This window comes from Plasmodium coatneyi, chromosome 12 (genome assembly GCF_001680005.1).
Source record: "Plasmodium coatneyi strain Hackeri chromosome 12, complete sequence".
Lineage (NCBI taxonomy): Eukaryota > Apicomplexa > Aconoidasida > Haemosporida > Plasmodiidae > Plasmodium > Plasmodium coatneyi.
In genome coordinates, this window is record NC_033567.1 from 2,476,575 (window position 1) to 2,502,634 (window position 26,060).

General features: G+C 40.0%; 5 protein-coding genes and 1 non-coding gene across 6 annotated transcripts; 3 read left to right on the forward strand and 3 right to left on the reverse strand.

Annotated features, from left to right (window-relative positions):
- Positions 1-1,298: 1,298 nt before the first annotated feature.
- On the forward strand, positions 1,299-1,380 carry Ser_CGA (the record flags this gene model as incomplete). The annotated part of the gene is made up of 1 exon: positions 1,299-1,380. It is a non-coding gene; the product is annotated as a tRNA-Ser (tRNA).
- Positions 1,381-2,393: 1,013 nt separating this feature from the next.
- PCOAH_00042100 (KIR protein) lies at positions 2,394-4,239 on the reverse strand (the record flags this gene model as incomplete). The annotated part of the gene is made up of 3 exons (XM_020060994.1): positions 2,394-2,660; positions 3,366-4,196; positions 4,234-4,239. 3 exons carry the CDS (start codon positions 4,237-4,239, stop codon positions 2,394-2,396), a joined length of 1,104 nt encoding a protein of 367 aa, XP_019916351.1.
- Positions 4,240-5,969: 1,730 nt separating this feature from the next.
- Positions 5,970-8,121, forward strand: PCOAH_00042110 (KIR protein; the record flags this gene model as incomplete). The annotated part of the gene is made up of 4 exons (XM_020060995.1): positions 5,970-5,984; positions 6,148-6,903; positions 7,586-7,831; positions 8,044-8,121. 4 exons carry the CDS (start codon positions 5,970-5,972, stop codon positions 8,119-8,121), a joined length of 1,095 nt encoding a protein of 364 aa, XP_019917102.1.
- Positions 8,122-8,321: 200 nt separating this feature from the next.
- On the reverse strand, positions 8,322-10,715 carry PCOAH_00042120 (KIR protein; the record flags this gene model as incomplete). The annotated part of the gene is made up of 5 exons (XM_020060996.1): positions 8,322-8,351; positions 8,521-8,628; positions 9,042-9,755; positions 9,882-10,553; positions 10,680-10,715. The coding sequence occupies 5 exons, from the start codon at positions 10,713-10,715 to the stop codon at positions 8,322-8,324; spliced, it is 1,560 nt and encodes a 519-aa protein (XP_019916938.1).
- A 5,315-nt stretch (positions 10,716-16,030) lies between these two features.
- Positions 16,031-22,295, forward strand: PCOAH_00042130 (Uncharacterized protein; the record flags this gene model as incomplete). Its single annotated transcript, XM_020060997.1, has 2 exons — positions 16,031-20,648; positions 20,845-22,295. 2 exons carry the CDS (start codon positions 16,031-16,033, stop codon positions 22,293-22,295), a joined length of 6,069 nt encoding a protein of 2,022 aa, XP_019916641.1.
- A 937-nt stretch (positions 22,296-23,232) lies between these two features.
- Positions 23,233-25,439, reverse strand: PCOAH_00042140 (Uncharacterized protein; the record flags this gene model as incomplete). Its single annotated transcript, XM_020060998.1, has 3 exons — positions 23,233-23,648; positions 23,848-24,045; positions 24,212-25,439. 3 exons carry the CDS (start codon positions 25,437-25,439, stop codon positions 23,233-23,235), a joined length of 1,842 nt encoding a protein of 613 aa, XP_019916167.1.
- Positions 25,440-26,060: the final 621 nt, after the last annotated feature.

Here is a 26,060-nt window from a genome sequence, read left to right on the forward strand (position 1 = left end):
ATGTATGTACATGTTCATGCGTGGCGTAAAATTCCGTATGCCGTTATATTTTCCCCTTCTCCTGCGTGCACACAAATGGAAAGACGGACAAGCGCGTATAGCATCCTCAAGGTATGTCTCCCTCCGCGTGAAATGACGACAAATGAGCAAGCACCGGTAGGCACAATTTCATTTTTCGCTTTCTCCCGAAATGCATATTAAAAGGAGTACACTTGGGCCCACGCGAATAGTTGCGCAAATTTGTACAGGTGCAACCAGAAAGACATACGAACGATAATACGTATGCATGTACTTGCCCATTCACCCAACGCACTGGTGTCAAGTAAACCATTTCATCGCCTGTCCATCAGGGAAAAAAGTAACGTATGAAGAAGGGGCGTTGCGCTTACGTTACATGTGTGCATCCCTTTGCGGATAAAGGCGCAGCGTAATTTAAGAAAACTTTAAAGAAATCCCCTTTCTACATTTTCCCGCACATACGACATGTACAATTTGCAAAAATGAGGAAAAGAAACTGAACCCCACAGATATGTGACCTCAAAATGACTTATCACAACCCAAAGTGTTACCAATAACTTTGTGCCAATTTGGTCAGTTACATTTATTCACAAATGGTTTCTTAAAATGGAAAATAAATCACCCCCCTTAGGTGTAATTTTCCGTTCAGCTTTCGTCATTTTTAATTGACCCGTTAAGGCAGAATTGGAGCCTTTTCGCGTTTTTTTCCTTTCCTTTCCTTTTCTTTTTTTTTTTTTTTTTTACATAAAGGTTGATATAACCATGTTGATTTTTCCATGCGGCCTTTTGGTAAGAACGTTTTTACATTTTTCCTGGACGTTTCATGGGAAAAAGGGGGATATAAGGAAAGTAGGCTTTCCCAAATGAATTATATTTTTTTTCTTTTAAATTGTTACAAATTCAGGAAGAAAAAAAAAAAGGAAAACATTCTTATAAAAAAAACAAAATGTACTTGAAATTTTATCACGCAAGATATACGTAAATTGGGAAAATGTTGCATGCGTTTTTACTTTCATTTTTGCGGAGAAAGTGGCAATAATTTTCCTTCAAGGGAATTAACGAATTGTTGAAAAATTTAGAAGAAAATATGAGCGGCGTGCTTTAATGGCCAACAATATTTGGCGCACTTTTAAAATTTTTAAAATCAATTCCGAATGTATATACATGGAAAGGGATATGTGCGGCACCACGTGGTAACGCATAAAGAGGGCTACGATTATGATGCGCCTTTTAAATTTGGTATAATGTAAAGGAATTAAAATCATAAAATTATTATTTGAGACAGTTTGTCCGAGTGGTTAAGGAGGTTGACTCGAAATCAACTGGGCTCTGCCCGCACAGGTTCAAATCCTGTAGCTGTCGTTTTTTTCAAGCACGGCAAAACACGAGAATGGAATTAAAAAAAATTATATAAATAAAAATGAGTGCGCGTTAATTTTTATATTAACCTATTACCCACGAAATCATGTGTTCGCGATTGCAAATATCCTTCGAAAAATAAGAGGAGAAATAATGAAAAACGGGATGAAAAGTATTTTCCCCCATAAAGGCGCTCTTTTTATAACGGATGATTTCTCGTCAAACGGAGGGACAAAATTTTTCATATTTTACTTGACCGCCCATTTTGCCCTTAAATTACTTATCAATAAATAAGCAAACCCTTAAAATGGTTACGCCATCGAAATAGGAACGATTTAGTCTTATGCCTAAAATTGGTAGGTGCACAATTAGGGGAGAATTCCCCGCGTGGAAAATATTCTCACCTGATCCTTTACTCATGACCCATTTTTGCATTCCTTTTTTATTGCTTTCCACTTGAACGTTTTTTCCCCATTTCTGCAATTTTATTTTATTTTTTTTTTTTCAACTCTTTCAGCTATATCTAAAGATTGAATGGAAAAATTGAATAAAGCTTCTACGGCATGGCTTGAAAAAAAGAAGGAAAGAAAGAAAAAAAAAAGTACTGACCTTTTCAAAAAAATATTTATGTATGTGTAAAAAGGAAAAACGGAACGGGAAAAAATTATAAGGGAAAAATCCTGTGGAAAAAAATGAACGAACGCTTTGGATCTTAAGTAAGGAAATTACGAACAACTAAGAATAGAATTAAAAGTTTGCCAACAGGTCAAAATAAAGTGGAAAGAATTTTTCCTGACTTATTTTGATTACACAAAAACTTGAGCACTGTAGTACAATGAAAAAGAAAAAAAAAAGAAAGAGGAAAAAAGGAGGAAAAAAGAAAAGTCATTTTGTTCCTTACACACTGTATAAACTGTGTACGCGTGGTGTTATTTTTGCCTTCCTTCCCTTCCCAGTGGGGAAGGGGGGATAGGCATTATATTCAATCAATGTTACACCACATACAATGTGTTACATCACATGTTCTGATAACCTACCATCCCTCGACCCCCCGCATTATTCGTTCTTCCTCTGGGTTGTGCAGAATACGCGGCAGAACGTAGTGTGGTAGAATCTTCTGCTGTGGAATCTGCTATTGTTGATTCAGTTGTTGAATCATATGTTGAGCTGTTTTCTGTGAACGTATCAAGGTTTCGTGTGGTTGATCTTTTCCTTCTTGTGCTTCTTCTTCCTCCTCCATTTCCAAAAGTGTGATTACCAAACCAAGAAGACCATGGTTTATACTGAAGGGAAGGAACGTTGTTAGTGGTGGTAGGTGGAAGGTTGTTAGGGGTGGTTGGTGGAAGGAAGGTTTTGTTAGGGGTGGTTGGTGGTTGGTCGAAGGAGGGTTGTTAGGTGGTGGTAGATGGATTGTTAGGTGGTAGGTGGGTTGTTAGGTGGTGGTAGGTGGGTTGTTAGGTGGTGGTAGGTGGGTTGTTAGGTGGTGGTAGGTGGGTTGTTAGGTGGTGGTAGGTGGGTTGTTAGGTGGTGGTAGGTGGGTTGTTAGGTGGTGGTAGGTGGGTTGTTAGGTGGTAGGTGGGTTGTTAGGGATGGTTGGTGGGTTGTTAGGTGGTGGTAGGTGGGTTGTTAGGTGGTAGGTGGGTTGTTAGGGATGGTTGGTGGGTTGTTAGGTGGTGGTAGGTGGGTTGTTAGGTGGTGGTAGGTGGGTTGTTAGGTGGTGGTAGGTGGGTTGTTAGGTGGTGGTAGGTGGGTTGTTAGGTGGTAGGTGGGTTGTTAGGGATGGTTGGTGGATTGTTAGGGGTGGTAGGTGGAAGGAAAGGAAGGGAGGTCTAAGGAAGAAGGAAGGAGGTCTAAGGGAGGAAAGGAGAGTCTAAGGAAGGAGGTCTAAGGAGGAGGAAAGGAAAGGAATGTGTCTAAGGAGGGACGGGGGATAGGGGTAGAAGGAATATTATTTCACTATTAATTGTAGTGGTAACTGTATTTAATACCTTATATAAAAAGAAAGGAAAAGCCGTTGCTGCTAATGTACCAAATATGGAGGTGATGGAAGATGTCGTTTTGGCATTGCGGACTGCTTCGTCTTTTGCTTTAGAGGCTTTTGCTTGTTCTTGCTGTAATTTCTCCTGCAATTGGGAACTTGCCGTACTTGCTTCTTTCACTGTTTGCAGTTTATTGTCTGATTCACATTGTAATTTTAACAGTTTCATTAAAATATCATCTTTATTTTGTACCCAAAATGATTTACAATAATCATCGCCTTTGTTTTTTGTACAGTGCGCACTTACAGCAAAGTAAGACGAAAGCATTGTATCTAAGTAATAGCCATATTGTTCACTACAATTGGGGCCACTACCCTCTAGTATTGCTTTTATAGCATCAGAGTCCTTCCAGTAATCGAATACTGTTCTTCTGTTATAGAATATGTCCCAGGGAACTTTATTCTTGTATACAATGTTACACTTATTTTGAATGGAAATATCTGTGAACGCGTTGTAAATGTCTTCCAAGGTTTTCGTCCACTTAGAGATATCCGAATCCTCGGAGACTATATCCCCTATCCAATAATATAAAAAATGGCACCAATCATCATTAGATGGATTATCCTTATTCATTTTACACGCACAACAGTAAGCTTTTGGGAACATGCTCTTCATTCCAGCAAGTCCTTGGTCTGATCCTACGTTATTACTGATCCTAGTCTCCCAATCTTCGCCCAAAATATCTTTGCAATCACATTTGTTTGAGGAGGCCGTACTGAATCTATTGTAGAAGGTGGACCTTGAGGGTATCAGCCCTTGAAACTGACCCTGTCTATATAGCTGGCAAGAAGTGTAATATATGCATAAATATATATACTTTCATGTATTTTTTATATTCTTATTATATGATGAATAGTGCTTTATATATTCACGTCCATTTATCCATATTGCGTAGGGGAACGGACCTGCTTTGGTGTTGTCATTCTGTCCTTCGTCTGCGTACACTTCCTTATATTATAAATTTATGTTAAAAATTGTTTATTCATGCAGGATAAATATGTAAATGTAGGAATTTTGTCTGTTGTATAATGATTATAAAAAAATATGATAGTTTTCTTTCTTTTTTTTTTTTCCCCAATAATATACATTAATTCGTAAAGCAATGTTAACACACTATACACAAATATGCATCAGAATCATATCATTATATGTGCACATATATAATTAAGGGAAGATAAAAAAGTAGGAAGAAATAAGCCCAAAAGAAGCAGTTGCACAATAGAACAGGAGGAGAAGGAAAGGAAGGAAAAAAAAGGAGAAACTCTTTAAGTTTCTCTTCCTCTCCTTTAAACTACTTTAACACTTCCTGAACCCTAAACCCTTCTAAACCATTTTAACACTTCTTGAACCCAGAACCCTAAACCTCTCAAACCCTTTAAACCATTCTAAACCTCCTTTGAACACTAAACCCTGAACCCCAAATCATTTTAAACCCTACTTTTATTCCTGAACCTTTTAGAATCGTATAAATTAAAAAAAAAAGAAGAAAAGGAATGGAATGAAAGAATACACATTAACATGTGCAAAAAATATATAATGTGCACCAAAAAAGAGGTAGCTAAAATAGTATGTAGTGCACATCTTCTGCATGAATGAGGTATTTGTATCATAATTATAAGGGAAAAAGATTAAAAAGAAAAGAAAGAAGAGAAAGAAAAGAAAAAAGAAAAAAAAAGGGAAGAAGGAACTTTTATTGCTACTGAAAAGTCCTCAATAGAAGAGGGGGAGGGGTGTATACTGCAAAAAACACTATTATAAAGATGTGCCCATATATATTTTCTTTCTTCCAACATAATAAATTCACCTAATTCCCATATTATTCTATCCTTTTCACTTAATCAATAAGTTCAAACTCTTCCTATTACATATGGATAAGCATGTACACATGTATATTGGAGGGGGGAGGAGAGTTTTATTCTCTGCACATGTGCATATGTGAACTGTATACACTATATATATGTGCACGTTAACAATTATTAATAATTTTTTTTTTAGAAATAGTAGAACACAAAATGAATAAAATAAATGCTCAAATTTTTCTTACTCAAAAAAAAGAAATTGTGCTGTCGCCCCCCTCCCCCATTTTATTGTATACATTAGAGGAAGTCTGTGTATAGTGATAGTAGTGTTCTGAAGTAGTTTTGCACATTTGAATAATATAATTGATATATGTACGGGAAATATATAAGAAATCTAACCATTTCTCTTTTTTTTTTTTATTCTGTTTACTCAATACATTTGTTATTACTTCGTATTGGTCGCACATATGTAATGATTGTGGTACGTACATACGTACACATATGTATGTGTATAATGTGTGCTAGCACTATTACTACTACTATTATTATTCGAAAAAAATTAGAAATGTAATATGTGTATGTATGGTTTTTCACACACAGGGAATAAAAAGTGCAAAATTTTGTATTTAGAAGTATAAAATAGGCAGAAATTTCCCTTATACATCCTTCCTTTTGTTTTTTTCGAATATATATAGAGGGAAGTTTTTAATATAAATTCACATTATATACACACATAGAAGGAGTTACATGAACCATGGATTCAACACCGGTAAGGAAATAATATTTGGGGTTTGCTTTCCCCTTCATTTTGTTTGTACAATACAAACTAAAATACATAAAAGGAAGCAGATAAATGTGCACATACATAATGTAGTATAGAATAATGTGAATATAGGTTTAATATATATTTTACTCATTATATATTTCTATAGGTTCCATTCCCAGGGAAATTACCCTCACAGTTCGAATTTTACGATAAATTCGACTTGGGAGCAAAAAAATATGCAGATGTTTGCATGAGCAGTGTAGACGGGACTCTGGGATCAATCAGTGATACCGACCTCAAAAGTATAATTCAAGGAGCATGGTACTATATGTGCGTAATGTATAATGGAAGGAGTAGTGTGCAGAATACTGTTCCCTGCTCCTTCCTGTACTTCTGGATTGGGAGTAAATTATTCGAGAATCCTGCGGAAACCAACTTCAAGCATATCTTATTTAATATTTGCAAAAGTATAAATAATATATATGGGAATGAGGAATGTAAAGAAATATGCGATCTTATTGACGGAAATGTACTCAAACAGAGAAAAATAATATTCGATTTCTGGTATGACTATGATTCTATACAAACTCTGTTAGAGCACAGTGGTCCTGGAGGATATGAAAAATATCAAAGTTTTCTGCAGGGCGTCCGTACAGCATATAGTGCTGTAGAGGGAAGTTGTACGAACAAGGGACCTTATGATTACTGTAAAAAGTTTTGGCCAAAAAATAGTAAGCACATTCACGACAAACTATCACAATTGGAAACTGAAATAAGCACTGCACAGGGACGTATAGTGTCCGAAGCACAATTAGCAAACTCCAAATTAAACGAAGCGGTCCGCAATGCCAAAACGACATCTTCCATCACCTCCATATTTGGTACATTAGCAGCAACGGCTTTTCCTTTCTTTTTATATAAGGTATTAAATACAGTTACCACTACAATTAATAGTGAAATAATATTCCTTCTACCCCTATCCCCCGTCCCTCCTTAGACACATTCCTTTCCTTTCCTCCTCCTTAGACCTCCTTCCTTAGACTCTCCTTTCCTCCCTTAGACCTCCTTCCTTCTTCCTTAGACCTCCCTTCCTTTCCTTCCACCTACCACCCCTAACAATCCACCAACCATCCCTAACAACCCACCAACCATCCCTAACAACCCACCAACCATCCCTAACAACCCACCAACCATCCCTAACAACCCACCAACCATCCCTAACAACCCACCAACCATCCCTAACAACCCACCAACCATCCCTAACAACCCACCAACCATCCCTAACAACCCACCAACCATCCCTAACAACCCACCAACCATCCCTAACAACCCACCTACCACCTAACAACCCACCTACCACCACCTAACAACCCACCTACCACCACCTAACAACCCACCTACCACCACCTAACAACCCACCTACCACCACCTAACAACCCACCTACCACCACCTAACAACCCACCTACCACCTAACAATCCATCTACCACCACCTAACAACCCTCCTTCGACCAACCACCAACCACCCCTAACAAAACCTTCCTTCCACCAACCACCCCTAACAACCTTCCACCTACCACCACTAACAACGTTCCTTCCCTTCAGTATAAACCATGGTCTTCTTGGTTTGGTAATCACACTTTTGGAAATGGAGGAGGAAGAAGAAGCACAAGAAGGAAAAGATCAACCACACGAAACCTTGATACGTTCACAGAAAACAGCTCAACATATGATTCAACAACTGAATCAACAATAGCAGATTCCACAGCAGAAGATTCTACCACACTACGTTCTGCCGCGTATTCTGCACAACCCAGAGGAAGAACGAATAATGCGGGGGGTCGAGGGATGGTAGGTTATCAGAACATGTGATGTAACACATTGTATGTGGTGTAACATTGATTGAATATAATGCCTATCCCCCCTTCCCCACTGGGAAGGGAAGGAAGGCAAAAATAACACCACGCGTACACAGTTTATACAGTGTGTAAGGAACAAAATGACTTTTCTTTTTTCCTCCTTTTTTCCTCTTTCTTTTTTTTTTCTTTTTCATTGTACTACAGTGCTCAAGTTTTTGTGTAATCAAAATAAGTCAGGAAAAATTCTTTCCACTTTATTTTGACCTGTTGGCAAACTTTTAATTCTATTCTTAGTTGTTCGTAATTTCCTTACTTAAGATCCAAAGCGTTCGTTCATTTTTTTCCACAGGATTTTTCCCTTATAATTTTTTCCCGTTCCGTTTTTCCTTTTTACACATACATAAATATTTTTTTGAAAAGGTCAGTACTTTTTTTTTTCTTTCTTTCCTTCTTTTTTTCAAGCCATGCCGTAGAAGCTTTATTCAATTTTTCCATTCAATCTTTAGATATAGCTGAAAGAGTTGAAAAAAAAAAAATAAAATAAAATTGCAGAAATGGGGGCAGAAAGAAGTGATATTCTGCCCTTATACTGTACAAAACGTGCGATTATTTATGTTCCCTCTGGAGGGGGAAACATCACATTAATTCAATGTTACATTACAAATGTGACGTTCTACATACGTTGATAATGTATATTTCTCTTCTTCCTTTGTTGTTCAGGTTGTCTGCTATTTTCTGTTCTTCTTCCAGCGCGTGGTGGTGGTCGTTCGTTATATAGGGTAGAATTGTCTACTGTAGAAGCTACGGTGGAAAAGTCGGTAGATGAAATTTCTGTTAAATTGCAGTCAAAGTCTCTTTCAATTGTTGTTGTTCTTCTTTTTTTTCTTCCATTTGTGCTTCTAAATTTGTTAATGATCCGAAGAGGTAGAAGATTATACTGAAGAAAAAAAGAAGAAAGGTTTGGTGGAAATATTAGGGGTGAAAGAAGAAAAAAAAAAGGTTAAGCACACATATGTATTACATATATGCACCTTGAATGTGCATATATGTAATACATATGTGTGCTTTGAACAACAGAAATGATGAATATATATATATATTTTTTTTCTTCCCTCCTTTAAATGTTTTGGTAGACACGTGTGTGTGTATACCATTATAATGTTTTATGTATATAGTGTGTATTAGTAGTTATGTACTATTACCTTATGAAGGAAGAAAGCGACAGCTGCTGGTAGACTTATCGTACCTAGTGTGCCCAATATAGCAGCTGGGATATTTGTACAATCTGATGTGTATTTTAAAGAACACTTTAATTTTAGTAGGTTCTGAAGAGTATGTGTAGCTACCATTTTCCTATATTCTCCACAGTACTTAATATCAGTAGTATCATCTTTACAATGTCTATCCATGTCCTTATAGGCTGAAAGAACTTTGTCCAGGTAATTGACATCACCCCCAGTACACTTAGACTTAGGAGCGTCGGGACCTTCTATACATTCTTTTATAGTTTTGTGGTCACGGGAATAATTATATACATTTTTCATTTCTTCGAAAATTTCTTTACTCATACTTTCGTATATATTGGTGCATTCTTCATTAATCCCCAAGTCCTTCAAATTGCCATAGGTTACTTTCATAACGTCCGAAAATTTACTATCATCATTCAGTCCGCTCAATAATGTATCCCCTAGCCAATAGTATAAAAATTTACAGCGCTCACTTCCCGGAAGAATGCTTTCCTCCATTTTGGGTGCGTGACACCAGCCTTGTACAATTTGATCTGCATATTGCTTAGTATCATTATCTGCCTTCAATTTATGCTTTATTGTCCCTGCGGAACTATCACTACATTCATCATTCGTCTCATTAAGCTCACAGTATATTTGTCCCGAAGGTAGTTTACCCTGGCATTTTTTCTATAAAATGTAAATAAAAGGGGGGAGAATATATATGCATATGTATACTGTTCACCTATGCGTTATATTATGTATATAGAGAAACATGCGTAATATGTAATTATTCACTCTGAATAAGGAGGTAACCTTCACTGCTTCTTTCGCCCGTATTATTGCTTCAGTTTCCGATGCTTGTGCTGAAGTACATTTTAATTCTGAGGGTTGCGGAATTTTTTTCTCACCATTATTGAACTTTTCTTTAAATTCTTTACAATATTCATCATGCTGAGAAACTCCATTACAATCTGCACTTACACTCTCATATGTTGAAATAAGATCCCTCAGGTAATTGCCACATGTTAAACCACAGGTAGGCCCCCTACTCTCCAACAGTGCTTGTATTTTCTTATGATCATGCCAATAGTCGAAGATGGTTTTCCTCTTACTTATAATATTTATGTCCATACTGCTTTCCACAAGTTCGCAATCTTTTTCAGTTTTCAATTTTTGCAATTCCCCGTCAATTGCATTTATGATTTCTTCGATCGTAGTACTGTCCAAATCCTTCGGCAATAAACTCATTATCCAATAATTCAAAAAGTTGCAACGATCCTGATAGAGTGATTGTTCGTTCATTTCCATGTTTGATACATAACAGAAACCACTAGCAATTTTACCAACATGACCTTTAACTTTATCATACCGTGCCAATGCACTGTCTATTCCAGCAAGCCAGTTACAACCTCTAGAGTTACCGAGTTCCTTGTTAAATTTATCGTAGAATTCCATATTTGAAGGTAATTTTTCCAAATCTTCCGGCTATAAGTGTAATTAGCACAATTTATACATCTCTCCATACACTTCTTATTTCTATAAAATTGTATATAGAACATTATATATAAATAATATTCATATATCCACTTTTAAATAAAGGAAAGAACGAACCCCTAGCGTAGCTTGCGCTTTCGCCGTTTCTGGCATTGTGTTCACATGTACAATTTTTATATGTATATAAATAGTTTAGTGTAGAACTGCTCATGTACTTACATATATACACATATACATGTACCTACATACATACATATATATAAGAATTATGCACGCGTCACCCCTTCTTATGATTACATATATAAATTGAACTTCCACTTGCCCCCCTCTCAAATAATGTGCACAAATTTGTACAATCATCCAAGTAATCATAATTCATTGTATACATATATGCATGCATCAAACCATCATATGTATATATAAAAACACAATTTTCCCCTTTTATCAAAATGTGCATGATACATTATTAATTAGTGATTTAATTCTGTGCTAAAGGGAATTAATAAAATATTTTTTCAGCACATATAATATAGACCCCATATATCTGCAGAGTACATTCTATCCCTGACGTTCCTCTACACATTTACACATATCTACTCCAGAGCGTACATTTATAAAATGTAGAACAAGGAAGTAGCATATAATGTGCATACAATTACATAGAACTACGTGTACAAAAAGGAATATACCCGCTTTCATATTAATACATTATATTATACACCGTTCGTTTTTCCTTTTATGATTATTCAAGAATAATAACAGTTTCACTTCTCCCCCATTAACTTTTTTTTAGTATATTATGAATAACTTATTTATATTAAAAATGAGCACCACATTACTTGAATTCTCTTCCTACCACTTCATCTAATGCACATAATACTCCCATATTATTATTTATGTACACTTCACATCATTTTTTTTTACTCTTTTCCTTCCCCCCTTCAAGTGAGATCAACATAAATAACACATATACATATGGAATCCGTATTACAGGGTTTAGCGTTCTGGATTAACTTTTTAGGGTTTATGGTCCAGGATTTTGTGTTGAGTGCTTATGGATTCAAGCTTTAGGGTTGAGGATTAAGGGCTTAGGGCTTAGGATTCAGGTTTCAGGGTATAGGGTTGAGGGTTCAGGGATCAGGAATTAGGGTTTAGGGTTCACGTCTTAGGATTGAGGATTTAGGTTTCAACGTATTAGTGTTTATTATTCAGGGTTTAGGGTTTTAGGCTTTACTTTTTAGTGTTCACTGTTTGAAGTTCAGGATTTAGGTTTCAGTGTTTAAGGTTCAGGGTTTAGGGTTTAGGGTTTTGCATTCACGGTTTAGGCTTCAGAGATGGGGTTCAGGGTTCAGGTTTTGGGGTTTAGCGTTTTGGGTTTAGTGTTTGGGGTTTATGTTTAAGAGTTTAGGGTTTAATTTTGGGGGTTTAGTGTTTGGATTTTAGGGCTTAGTTTTCAGGATTTAGGTTTTATAATTTAGAGTTGAGGGTTTAGGGTTCTTGGTTTAATGTTCAGGATTTAGGATTTAGGTTTTCAGGTTCAGGGTCTGGGGTTGAGGTTTTAGGGTTTAGGTTTAGGGTTCAGGGTTTAGGGTTTAGGGTTCAGGTTTTAGGGTTCAGGTTTTAGGTTTAAGAGTTTAGGGTTCAGGGTTTAGGGTTCACGGTTTATGTTTTGGGGTTTATGGTTAAGTGTTTGAGCGTTCAGGATTTGGGTTCGGTGTTTAGGGGTAAGAGTTCGTGCTCCAGTGTTTAGGATTTAAGTTTCAAGTTTTAAGGTTTATGTTTTAGGGTTCAGAGTTTAGGGTTCAGGGTTGAGTGTTTAGAATTTAGGGTTGAGTGTTTAGGGTTTAGGGTTGAGTGTTTAGGGTTCAGGAAAGGGTTAAGGGAGGAAGAAGGAAGTTTGTTTAGGGTGGAAGGAGGTAGCATTGGTAGTATTGGTGGTAGGGTGGTTAGTGGTTTTTTAGATGGTAGATGTGTAGGTTGGTTGTTAAGTGTGGAAGGAATGTATGTTAGGGGTGGTTGATTTGTAGAAGGAATGTTGTTAGGGGGTCTAAGGAGGGAAGGAAAGAAGGACTGTCTAGAGATGAGGAAGGCGATGTACGGAGGATATAAGGAAGGCAAAGGAAGAATTTTAAATTTTGCCCCACGTGGGGGAAATCACAGCATAGCATAATTCCTTAACTTATTTTCTGTTCTCTCAACTCATTTTATTTTTGCGAAACTTTATGGTAGGGTGAAAAAAAAAAAAGAAGAAGCCACAAGAAGGATGTGGACCTTGTCTCTGTTTCTGTTAGCACATTTTTTGTCCTTTTGGTACACGTAAATAAAATGGGCAACTGAACAGTTAATCTGTGTATGGACACCTCACTCCGCGAAATGCAGGAAAAATTTAGAAAATTATATATACAGAGTTCTATTGGTGACGCGTTCAGTTGGTTCCTTATTTGGTTTTCTTTTTTTCCTTCTTTTTTTTTTTTTTTTTTTTTTTTCTCATTCTTCTCTTCTTTTTGTTTTTTTCTTTTTTACCCTAAGTCTGTATCTTAAGAAACGTACCTTATTATGTGTCACAACGAGTTCATCTCCCGCGCGAACATGGGCAAACTTAATCGTCCCCACTGCTAAGGGGTATCCCCATTTTTTGTTCCAATCGTCACTTAGCAAATTGATGATCATGCGAAAGGTTTAAGGAAAGGCGAGATATAATCGCCCACCTGTGAGTGTGTTGATAAATATATAAGCGAACATGTGTGAACATATCGGTGTACGTACATCCGCATGCACCCGTGCGGTGTAATGTGTATATAAGCTATAAAAAGACAATGCCTGGTGCACAAAAAAAGAAAAGATTGCTTTATGTACAAATCTGAGAATTTTATGTTAGTGAGATTATCCTACATATGAATACATTTTTCGCTGAGTAAGAAGATTGCCACTTTTTTTAAGGTTTTTTTTTCCATGAATTGTGTATTTTTTTTTTAGCTCTACATTTGGTGCGGCATGTTTTTATGCGACATTGCGCTATCTGGTAGTTTAGTGTCGTTCCCCTTTGAGTTTCCCCCTTTATGCATCAGCTACCAAAAAAATAAGTCAATGCAGATGCAACTGGACCTTAACATAGACGCAGTGTATGCTTAAGCTGATCAGCGGAACCGGGAGGGCGCAGGTCATCACACGAGAAAACATTCCTGCGTGCACGTCTGCAAAAAAAGGGGGGGGTTCCCCACATGCGCGCAGTTAAGGATGTGTGTTGGACTGTCAGATGACACAGCACGTTTTAGGACATATAAAATGCATGTTAAAAAAGAACAAAACAAACTCGTAGAAAAATAAGGCAAAAAAAAAATGAAGTTTTTTTTCCATTTTTTCATGCTTCCTCATTTTTATGTCACAGGAGCATTTCCCGTAAGCCTCCGTGGTCTTTCTTAATGTTCATCTTGGAAGCATTATATTTGCACACATCCCATTTTATGTTTTTTTTTTTTATTTTTTTCCGATTTTTTTTCCACAATTTGTGTGAGCATTTGCTTTTCATGTTTTCGAATTTTTGCTATACCCTTTGAAGTTTTGCTTTTCGCCCGTCCTACATTTCCCCCTTTCCATTCGGCCTAACCTCTTCAATTAGCGTGACTAAGGAACTGCCTGCCGATGCGTTTGCAGTTCTTTTCCATATCGGTTGCGCTAATTTTTATATAAAGACAGAGGAGGGGATGTGCACGCGCTGTGAGATATTTCACGTTGAATGGGTTAACCCCGCTGTGCCGCCTACTTCCTTCACATGTGTGTATGCATAGGAGGCTGGCACGAATGAACGGGAACACAAGCGTGCGTATGCATGTATGTACGCTCCTGCGCGTATAGACAGGTACGTACACGACCCCCGCTCTCTACGCCATTCATTTTCGCGCGCGTCCCCTTTTCATCCGCGTCGTCGCGCGTAGAATTGGGATGAAAACGCTGTACACATACGCGCATATCCCCCTGCGTAGTATGACCTCGTGCGCCCGTTTAGCTTTTCTTCATTTTGCACCTGCCAATCGCAACACGTTTTAAGTTCTGTTGGAGATTAAAAACTGAGTTCTGTTAATACACGTCGGTTAAGTGAAAAGGCCTCCTTTTACTTTTTTTTTTTTCCATTACTCTTTTTTTCCCCCTTTTGTGTGTACATACATGCATTCATGTAGGCATGCGCATACACCAGTATAGGCGCGTTTTGCACCTTTCTGATTCTCCCCTTTTCCGTGAACAATTACCTTTGTTTGTGAATTCCGATCCAGTTTGCAGTTATACCTACACACGGTGCTGCTTCGCAGTTTGCATTCCATTGCCAGCTTCGTTATTTTGTGTTTGCTCCCCACCATCACCACCATTTGATGCTAATTAAAAATTCATAGCCGCGTGGAACACCACCCCCAACGTGGAAAAACATTTCCCAAGTGTGTGCATGTACCTTTTCAGTCACGTCTATCCAACTATGCCCGGCGCATGCGTTCGCGAAATGAGTAGCGGTCACTAGAGACTGTCCAAATGGTACGAAAGGCCAGTCGCACTTCGTTTTTAAATTCGTAACATTTTATCCAGTCAGTGCATACTTGCGTGCATGTACTAATCTCTGCGCATGCCGAGGGGGATGCGAAATTCAGGAAGGCTACACAGAGCCCCATTTTGCTTGCACCACATGGGTAAAGGACGTGCACATATCCTTCACTCATCTCGCATTTGCCAAATGTGGTTGTTTTAAGGTATATAGTGTATAGCGTATTTTTTTTTTTTTTTTTTTTTTTTTTTTTTTCCCCTCCGCTTCATTAAGACAAGAAATAGTGCCCCCCCAATTTGTTATGCCTTTTTAAATAATCCCATTTGTGAAAATAACAGGTGGGCATTTTTAACCTGAAGGGGGAGGCTAATCAGGGTCATCCCAAAGGGGGTTTATATATACCGCGGCGGGGTTCTATAAGGTTTACTTTTTCCCCGCCCCCTTTCTGCCACCAAATTTGCAGCATCAGGTACTATATGGTTCGTTCTATAAGGACGCACATGTATACACGTAGGAGCCTGTGCATACATCAGCATAGGTTCTGTTTGCTTTTTTTTTTTTTTTTTTTGCACCTTCACTTTCCCTGTGTATGCAAAAAGGGGAAGGAGAACATCCTTAGCAGCCGCCTGCAAAAGAGGGACACGTGCACATGTATATATGGCTACACAATTTGCGAATAAATATTTTGTAGGCCAGCAGAAAGTGCAAATATAAAATGGGAGTATGAAATTTTTTTTTTCTTTTTTTTTTTTTTTGAGGGGGGAGGCCAACAGCGAGTGTGAATGAAGGCACACGCATATGGCACACACGCAATATCGAGGGAAAACGTAGAAGCTTACGCTAACGTAACGCCACGTGCACAAGCGGAGGGGAACGACAAAGGAACGACAAGAATGTGGAGCAATACGATGACCCTCGCGCGGACCCATCAGCCAAAATGATTCACGGTTTCAGTCTAAGCAAAATGAATAGCGTAAAGAACCAAATGGTCCCTACGATGCTGGAGGTGCAGACGGCCCATGTGACCCCACTGAATGCTACAAGCAACAACGCGCAAGTGGGCGTAGGGGAAGAAGACTTTAATAGCATCTACTTGGACATCCTAAATATCCATGACTCTATTGTGAATCATTTAGAGACGATAGTTATTCACGTATACGACATGGTGGAAAAGTCGCTACTTTCCTCAAGTGGGGAAGACTCCTGTAGGGAATTACACACAGGAGGAGGCGATCCACAATTTTGTGACTCTAGCGCTAGTTTTATTAATGTAACCAATGATGAACAGAATGACTCAACAGGAGGGGGTGCTGTTTCCTCCTCAAATGGAGCCATGCATAGTGAAGGAAAACAACCTTATACACATGACGACAGAAACCCACATGTAAAAATGGAACCTCCTGAAGGGAATAACATCGATCCTTCCGAGCATACCAATGCAGGGCATGAAAGGATGCCAAATAATGAGATGGACGAATTAGCGGACAATTCGGAAAAGGACATGATGGACCCAACCCAGGAGGGAAAAACTAACCACCCAGTAAATACATATATGCATGGGGAATACCACGAAGGGGAAGAAAATATTCCATCGATTGACAATGCAAAGGAGTTGGAGTGCGCCAATGAGCTAGCTAAAATGACATCCAATTACGATGCGCCAGTAGAGTTAGTCATTAACAAAATTGAGCCCATGACAACCAAACGTGAAGCGTTCCATGGGGAGAATCCCCACAAGGGTGACAACCCAAACGTAGAGGAAATTATAAAGGAGAATAAACTAAACATGAGGAAGCACATTGTCCTGATGGAACTCCTAAAGTACGTCATGGTACACTCAAATAATTCACAAGCTGATTTGCATAGAGACAAAATAGTGAACCCACAAATGGGAGGTAATAATGACATGGACAAGTTAAAAAGGAACCTTGATTTTTTAAAAATGAACTTAAACTCAGATGAGAGCATCTACTATGATGACAACTTTTGCAATGTGAACTTCTCCAGCGTTAACATTAAGTACCTTAATATTATAAGCTACTACATGGATTTGCTTTCCCCCTTTAATAAGTTTCACGAGGATAAACGGGGAGGAGACAATAAGTATGAGGAAATATGTATGGATGCTGATGTAGATGGATACCCGGACGGATCAGCACAGCTAACATCTGTAAGGAAGAAGCTGGACGACATTGCCCTCAATTATGACGACCTCGTGGAGGACATTCTAAAAAACAACAACGTTAACGGTTCTACTGAAAGCTACCTGTACTTTTTGAAGGACAGAATTCTTCAGGGAGAATTTCCACACGAAGGAGGAACTGGCATACATGGAGGATATGCGGAAAGGCCCAGCAGGATCCTCCTGAGTGATTTTAAGAGACAACCAAGGGGGAGTGCAACCCTTGGCATGAGTCCACCAAATGGGGATGTGCACAGTGGAAGGTACGTCGGGGGTGCTTCCATTGGGAGTGGTACCGTTTTGACTGGACACGCCCAATACAGCCATTTCGCGCATTCCATCGAAAGGGTTAGTGAGCGTCCGAATGAGGACTTACTACGTAATGTGAACACGTTTCCTGGTGGCAACGCTCACGAGGGGGAAGTCCCCATTTGGGGTCCCCCCAGTGGGAGTATGATAAATATGGCGAGTGTAACCCATAGACCTGGTAGAAACAACCCAATAGGGAAAAAAGCTTTCCATCACAACAGCTTCGTGCCGAAGAGCTATACCTTCATGGATGGAGGAGGGGTCCTCCACAAGGGGAGAAAGCGAAACGGACCAGATGATGAGAGTCCAAACACTTACGACAACATGTTGTGCGGAAGTGCGCAAAGTTACAATAATTTCTACAACAACAACGATAGCGTAAATTCTTTTAATAATATCACTTCTACACATATGAATTACGCGCATGAAGTAGGGGGTCTTCCATCGGGGGGGATAAAACATTGGGTGAAACAAAATTCGAAGGAACACACGGAAAATTTGAAGAAGCCAATTTGTGATGACGCCGGAATGAATTATGACCCCTACTTTGCACCAACAATGTACAGACAGGAAAGTAATTTCATCCCGCAAGACAAATACAATCCAAATGGGAACGATCATTATGGGCAATATTACAAGGGGGGATATTATGCAGGCAATTTTAAAAATGGCATAAAAGTGGCAGATAAAAGAGAACATTTCTTGGGAGGATCGGAAATTATCACATGCTCAGGTCAGAACTATTCGAATGATACGAATAGTGGGAATGCGTGGGGGTACCACCACGTCGGAACGCTCCATGCGAATGACCTGCGCAGGTTGTCACCAGGAGGAATCATCCAAGAGGGGGGGCAGAATCAGTATAGTGGTTTTGCCCCTTCCCATCAAAGGAATATAAAGAATGGAGCAAAACTGAAATTCGTCGACGGGGTGGAAGGAAGGGAACACCTCGGCGAAGCGAAAAGTGGTGAAAGGGAGGACAATTTGCATGCTCGGAGTGGAAATGGGGAGTCCCATCTTCACCATGGTGGAGATTCCAGAAGGGACGCGGAAAAGACGCACTACAAAGTGGGGAACAATAAATATGACAGTAGTTACTACACAAACGACAAGCACTTCTTCAGTGGTACCCCTATCTTTGACGACAGGGCAAATTGGGAAGGTGTCCAAAGTGCAAACGATGATGGTGCATATGCACACGGCTTTAATGCCATGAGTGGCAATCATTACAGTGGAGGCGCATTAAAAAGGATGACATTTGATGGGCGATCTTATATGCGAAACAAAGGAGGAGAGCAGATGGAAAATGCTTTCCTAAACAGGGACAAGGACTCCTCGATGAGAAAAACGAGAACAAGTTCTTTCATCGAGTTGCAGCACAAAAATGGTGAAGATATTTTGGATACAAAATTTTATCATTATTTAACCAGGAGCAAGAGTCTAAATAGTTACAATAGGCCAAGTTGCTTTTCCTTTTATGGGCACCGCCTTCGGGATGGCTTGCCCAGCTGGGACGCGCAAAACTATAATAGTCTTACCAACGGAGGCACAAATTATGCAAGCGGTAAAAATAGGCAAAGCAATGATGAGGGCAACGGAAGACACAATAACGACACGGATGGAAGGGGTAGCAATAATAGAGGGGGATACAGCCACAATGGCGGCGGTGGTAACAACGGAGTCAGTCGAAGCAATGACAGGGGCGGTAACGATAACGATGGTGATGAAGACAAAAATGGGGAGCATCGTCATAGAGGGAAAAAGGATTATTACGATGATAAGGAAGATGAGGAAGACGAAAGTGAAAATGACAGACGTGGGAAGGGCCATTGTTCCGACCATACCAATCAACACAATCAACACACTTTGCAAGATGGTGGAGAAAAACGAACAAACAGTCAGTTTAATATGAACCCGAATGATGTGTCCGAATTTGCGCAACATAATCCAGCCAAACAGAATAATTCTGAAAATGTTGCTGATGATCCTAATGCACATTTGCGCAGGAACGAAGGGTCGGAATCCTTTCTGGAGGATCACCAACTGATGGAGTCAAGCATAAACGAAGCGAAGAACGAATTGCATGGGAACAGTTCGGGTGCTCCTAACCGGGTCGGTGCGTCGCATAACATGGGCGTATCTGGCGGTGCGATAAATGTGGACAGTTCGAGGATCCATCCGAATAGATCAAACAGGGCTAATCGGACGAGTCAATCGAGCCTCCCTGACAGTGCCACCTTGGGCAACCCGTGCAACTTCATCCCCTTTGGAAGCCAAGTCGGTTTCGCCGACCCAGCCAACTACAGCCACTATGGGGGGTTCGAGAATTTTGGGAATTACAGTGGTTACAACAACTTTGGTGATCGCAGTTATGGGAGTTTCTCCAACTGTGGGAACTTCTGCAGTTCGTACAGTAACGGCAGGGACGACAGAGGAATAGGGAGAAGTTCCCTAACGCATAGCGGGGTGGAGACGCCAGACGAATTGAGGATTAGAACCGGTGCAGGTTGTCCTATGGGCACAAAAAACCAGGTGCAGTTCCATAACCAGGGAAACAGCCCAATGAGCAATCAGATGAACAACGAAATGTACGTCCCACAGGCAGGCGCACGCAACACCTCAGGGGAGAGGAACAGATCGAGTTGTAAACCCAGCATGGTGAAAATGGGTGAGAAAAACGAAAACATGGAACATGACTTGATTAACTTCACGAACAATGCATACGTAGACATACACAAAATAATACGAAATGATGATTTGCTGAAAAATGAATTGTCCGGATTGGAAGAGTCTCTCCAGCTAGCCAACGCAGAGACAAAAGGTAGTAAAAAAAATACAGCCAAATATAACTCCAACGAATTAGAAATTCTAATGATGTATGATAGCTGTAAAAGTATGCTTAAGTCATGTAATATGTTACGCAGTGAAGAATTAAAAAATACAGACGGGGATGAGTACCTTATAAATGAGACCTGCATCCCGCCCAACGTTTTAACAAACAGTGATATGATGAGTGATAGCTTAAATGCAGACATAGAAAAAATCATTGATATAATGAGTACAAGTAAGAGGAGAAAAGGGGGGGAGGGATAAAACACACATGATGGAGTATACCAATATGGATGAATAATCTAACTACGTAGATATAATATCATCCTCCATTGTGTTTCCCCCCAAGTGGGTGGATACCTCCCCCCACACCCCCCCTGTTCTAAATACTTCACTATACTTTTTTTTTTTCCTTTCCTTTTGCACGAAAGACATGCAGGCAAAGAGTAAAGACAAGAAACGGAAGCTGAGCTCCATCAGCTGCCCACCAAATGACCGCACCTGTCCCAACGGGGAGAAGAACCCAGAATATATGGGGGACAAGTCCAACTCGAAAAAAATGCCCAGAAGCTCAGAAGACAAAAGGAAGAAGTATCAAAAGATGGACATAAGGACACTAAACAAAAATGTTCAGAAAAATAAAGAGGTCTGCAAAAATTGCTACATACACTATGATAATAGTAAGTCCAGTTATATACTAACCTTCATAAATAGGAAGCAGAAGAAGCAAAGGAAGCTCTTCCCCGTCAATCCAAACGAAAAGGACGAAGCCTACGTCATACAAATTATGAATTATATTGAGAAGCTAAAAGACCAGGAAAAAATTTTTGGAATTAGTAAGAACGACGAGATGGGGGGAGAGTCAGCTAATATGCACAGAAGCGAGGGAGGAAAACCCGGTGCAGAACGACGCAACTACGATAAAGACCAACGGGTGCAGGAAAAAACCATGGCCAACGAACCATACACAGGAGCAAACCTGCAAAAGAAAAACGAAATGTGCTCAACCAACCTAAATTTGTTAAACAAAAAAATGAACAACTTTCTGAGTGGCATAAACGACCAACTGTACATGGATCCTCAGATGAATTTCATCCCAGAGCATTTGCCATTTATCCAAAACGTGGGAGGAAATCCCAATGTGAATCACATGAATATATATGACGATGTGAATGCCCCCTCCGGGGTTGATTACATCAACTTTAATTTACCAAACGATGGACATTCGTTTGAAAATCTGCACCTCATGAACCCATGCACAAACAGCGTCCAAAATTTAAACCCTTTTTTTAAGCTCCAATCCAAGAAGGGGGATTTCTCCACACGGATGAATGACCAATATGGGGGGGATATCGTTGGAGGAGAGGTCAACGTAGGGGGGGAGAGTGTCCATGGCGGGATGTCCACCGATATGAACAACAACAATACCGCTAGTTGCCGCAACGTCACTTCGGGCATGAACAGTCTTGAGGGTCGTCGAGGGAATAGACGTACTTGTCACGTCAGCGGGGGCAGCCACAACCGCGGGAGCCACCCGGGCAACAGCCCCTTCCCACCGAATGTGTACGAAAACGCCATGATGCATCAGGCCATGAAGAATGCCATGTACCAAGGGGAAAATAACCAGGGGATGAATAATCAGAAGGCTCGAAGTAGTGGCAGCCCTACCAACGCGAATGATCAATTCACCCCCATGAATATGTTTACGAATGCAAATTTTTCCAACTACAACCAGAGTAGCATGCCCAATAGTTGCGAAAACGACATGATGCAAAACTACAATTCAGTGATGAATGACTATGGGGACAGCATGCTCGTCGAATCTAATTACGATAGTGACCGTGTCACTGCCGGGGGGCGTACCATGCAGCACAACGAGTGACAGCAGCATGCGCAACGGGAAAAAAAGGAGTTAACGGATGAGTGGGACACCACATCTAGATCTCAAAATAGTCTACTATAATGGTTTATGAAAATGTCCTACACGTTCGCAATGTCGAATGAGAGAGTATCCACAGGTCGAGCATGCCCATGATGCGCAATCTCTCCAGATTCGCTGAAAAGGCAGAATTTTTTTTAAAAAAATACACCTTCGGGTTATTTGTATGTTCGAAAAAAAAAAAAAAAAAATCGAATTAGAGACCCTTTAACTGTGTCTACTAGTACACATTCCATTTGAAGTTTTGATATTTATGATCTCCAAATCACACGTGCACTCGCACCTGCGTATGCACATCCATTTGTACGTGCACAAAATGAAGAACTGAAAAAAAAATATATGCCACCAGAGGTTGTTCTCATGGAACGGCTCGGTGGCGAACCAATGGGTAGGAAGGCATGCCCACGCATTTGCTTACCTATATGTATCCCCTATTAGACACACCGAAACGGGAAGACTAGCGCATGTATTTTTTTTTCCCGCGCCAGCACGAGCAGATACCATTATGTGTAAATACACACCACTATCTGTGCATCTCTGTTCATCTTTATTTGTGTGTCCTTTCCCCTTTTGGAAGTTATAAATTTTTATTCGTCGCGCTGTACCAAGCTTCTTATCCACTTTTTTTTTATTTCCCATTTGAGTTTTGCCAACATCGTGTGAACTTCTTTTCTATTTGGACAATTCGACCCTCTTTTTTTTTTGTATAAAAGACCGGGGTGCACATACGATGGAGCCCCCACCATTTTTCACATGGTAAATTTTAAGATCCCCTACTTGTTTCATCACGACGGACATATGATATTCCACCCGAATGGCTGATGCGAATAGGAAGCATTTATTTGCGGTGGGGGGGAGTTACAAAAGAACAGCATTGCCTTCACGCCACGTGTTCGTACTCCTCGTCACTTTCGCCGAGCACATGGCATTTGTATTTCTTACTTGCCTTCTTCATTTGTACAATTGTGTTTTTCTGCTGTTCTGTAGGTGGCGCTATGCTACCCGCGACATCCGCATCGGTAGAGGTACCTCCCCCTGGAGTGTCTGCCTTCCGAGAGGGGTCCCGAAAAAATAACTTGCGCAAATCTTTTATGTAATTCAAATTTTTTCTTTCCTTATTAGCTAAGTAATTGTGGACGTTACTGGCGTTAATATCATTTGCCTTCTTCAGTGCCATTTCATTCCGGTAGTCATTTTCTCGTTCGTTGAGGTAATCATTGAACTCTTTAATCTTCGCGTGGTCTTTGTTCTCCGTTATTTTCATGTTCACCAGGTCGATGTCGATATTTATGTCACCTGGGGGGAGATGCGATAAGGATGTATGCACCGGTTAAAGGTGAATAAGGTAATGTACTCATATTGCATTACACTACGCGAAAACAACAACACTGTGGAAGGGTAGCCCTATCCACTTAGGACGACTAACTCAGAGGCATTATTAATACGCCCCTACACAAACACGCAAAAAGGGTGAGAAGTAAAGTTCTCTACTTACCATGTTTCTTCCCAAAAATTTCGTAGTACTTATCTATTATTTCATTTTTTACTTCATCGTCATAATTGGAAAAATGCACATCGGGGTTGTCAAACTCCTTTTTGATGTCATCCTCGAACCAGTCAATACTGTCGTCTATTATTTTTGTGTGTTCCTCGTTGGCTGAATTTCTCAGCATTTTGTCCCTCAGGTTGAAGGCTGCAAAGGAGGGGGGAAGAAAGCGGACAAATTTGTGGATTGCCAACAGGGTTCATTCAAAATATGGGCACGGAGGAATGGGTAGAAGCCTGTAATGCGAACAGTATAGCCACTGGTCCACAGTGGAGAAGACCTCTTCTGCAAAACTGCATTTCCTTTGAGTTACCTTTCTTGAGGAAGGCATTACTAGAATCGAAGTAGTTTTTGTAGAGAAAGGGGTTGGAGGTTTTCATCGTTGTAAGGATCTTCTTGTGGGCATTTTCATCATCCTCTGTCGGGGTAAACAGCTTATTAATCAGAGACGAATCGTACAGGACGTTCCCACAGAAGAGGCATTGTCTATATTTTATTTTCGCGCAGTAAATCTTCCCACATATTAAGCAGTTGGCATATACCTGATGGCTTCTTCCATTGCATGTACAAATATGAGTGTTTTTTTTTTTTTTTTTTTCTTTTTTCTGTTTCTCCTTTTCGTACTCGCCCTGCTCATCCCCTTTGGCTTGTTCATTTTCGATGAAATTTATAACTGTCTTTAATGAGTAGGAGTTTTTCTTCATGTTGAAGAATTCGAAGTAGTCACTTTCTTCCTTCTCATTAGACTTCATTTTGGACTTTGCTTGGTCATCCTCTAACTGGATGGGACGGTCTTTACACTTATTCTCAACCAATTCCAATTTTTTTCCACTGTTCTGTTGTGTTTCTTTTCCTTCTCCTTTTTGGGGGTTTACCCCATTTGGGAAGTGATCCCCCCGTTTGCTGTTTTTCTCTTTGTTCCCTTTTGTCGGTACTTCTTTTGGTCCTGTCTCGTTTGCGAGCCTTACTGCCACATCGAGGGGCTGCCCTCCACCATAGGTGGCAGCATCGTTGGTGCTTCTCCTCGGTTGATCCTTCTTTTGGTCTCCTCCCATTTGTCCGACCTTTTTTACCTTCCCACGTTTATCCTCACTCCGCATCACCCCGCTTGTTCCTTTCCTACTAGGTTGCACATCTTCCCTCTTAAAAACCTCCTCAAAGTAGCTGTTGATGGTTTTCCCTTCCACGGTATTGCCTGGTAGCCTATCACCTGCGATAGTGCCATGGTTGGTAGTATGCCCATATGAGACGCCCCCCTGTGTTGCCCTACCAACCGAGTCGTCCTCACTAGAGGATATAAACTTCTTCCTGTCGTCTACCAAATCTTGGGTAAACTTCTTTACAGTACTGAGGGTGCACTTTTCATTTCTTCCATTTTCGTAAAACGATTCATTGAGGAGGTAGATGGATCCATACAAGTCGTACGACTTACAGTTTAGGATAGATTTAATGTAACTGGGATCGAGCTCTTCATTTTTCAGGTTAAAAAATTTTATGATTTTTCTCCTTATATGATTTGCGTACTTATCCTTTTCATCCATTTTTGTGTGTTTGGATGCATCATTTTTTCCCTTTCGTGCAGGGCTGCATGATTCCTCTTCCTGCGGCGCGTTTCTACACGAAAAGTGCGGTTGCTCTTACATTGGGGAAGATCACAAGTATGTACGGGGCACGCGAATTTGTTCCTCCTTCCTCAGGCTGTCACAGAGGTGAATGGAATGGACAAAGCAAGTTTGTAAAAAAAAAAAAAAAAAAAAAAGTTAACACATAGGGCACACGTCAATGTTGCAAGGTCTACGCAAATATTATTACTTAACAGCGTGGCATGTTCCTTTTGCCTTGACTGTTGTTCCAGGTGGGATGAATACTCCCCTTTATGGTGATGGCGAGAAGGGAAAAACAAAACAGAAAGTCGAAAAACGCACCGAAATAACCGCACTTTCACCCAAATGGCGCAGCGTAAATTGCATTCGCGAGGTGACCGGGTGGCATTTTTTTTTTTTTTTTTTTTTTTTTTACTTCTGTGCAAGTGAAGGGGGTGAAAAAAAGGGAAGAAAAGAAGACCTAAGGATGAGATAAGGGGGCCTAACGTTACTTGTGGATGACCTAATGATGACCTAAAAAAGACCCCAAGTGGGAGGAGCACGCCAACAAACGGACGG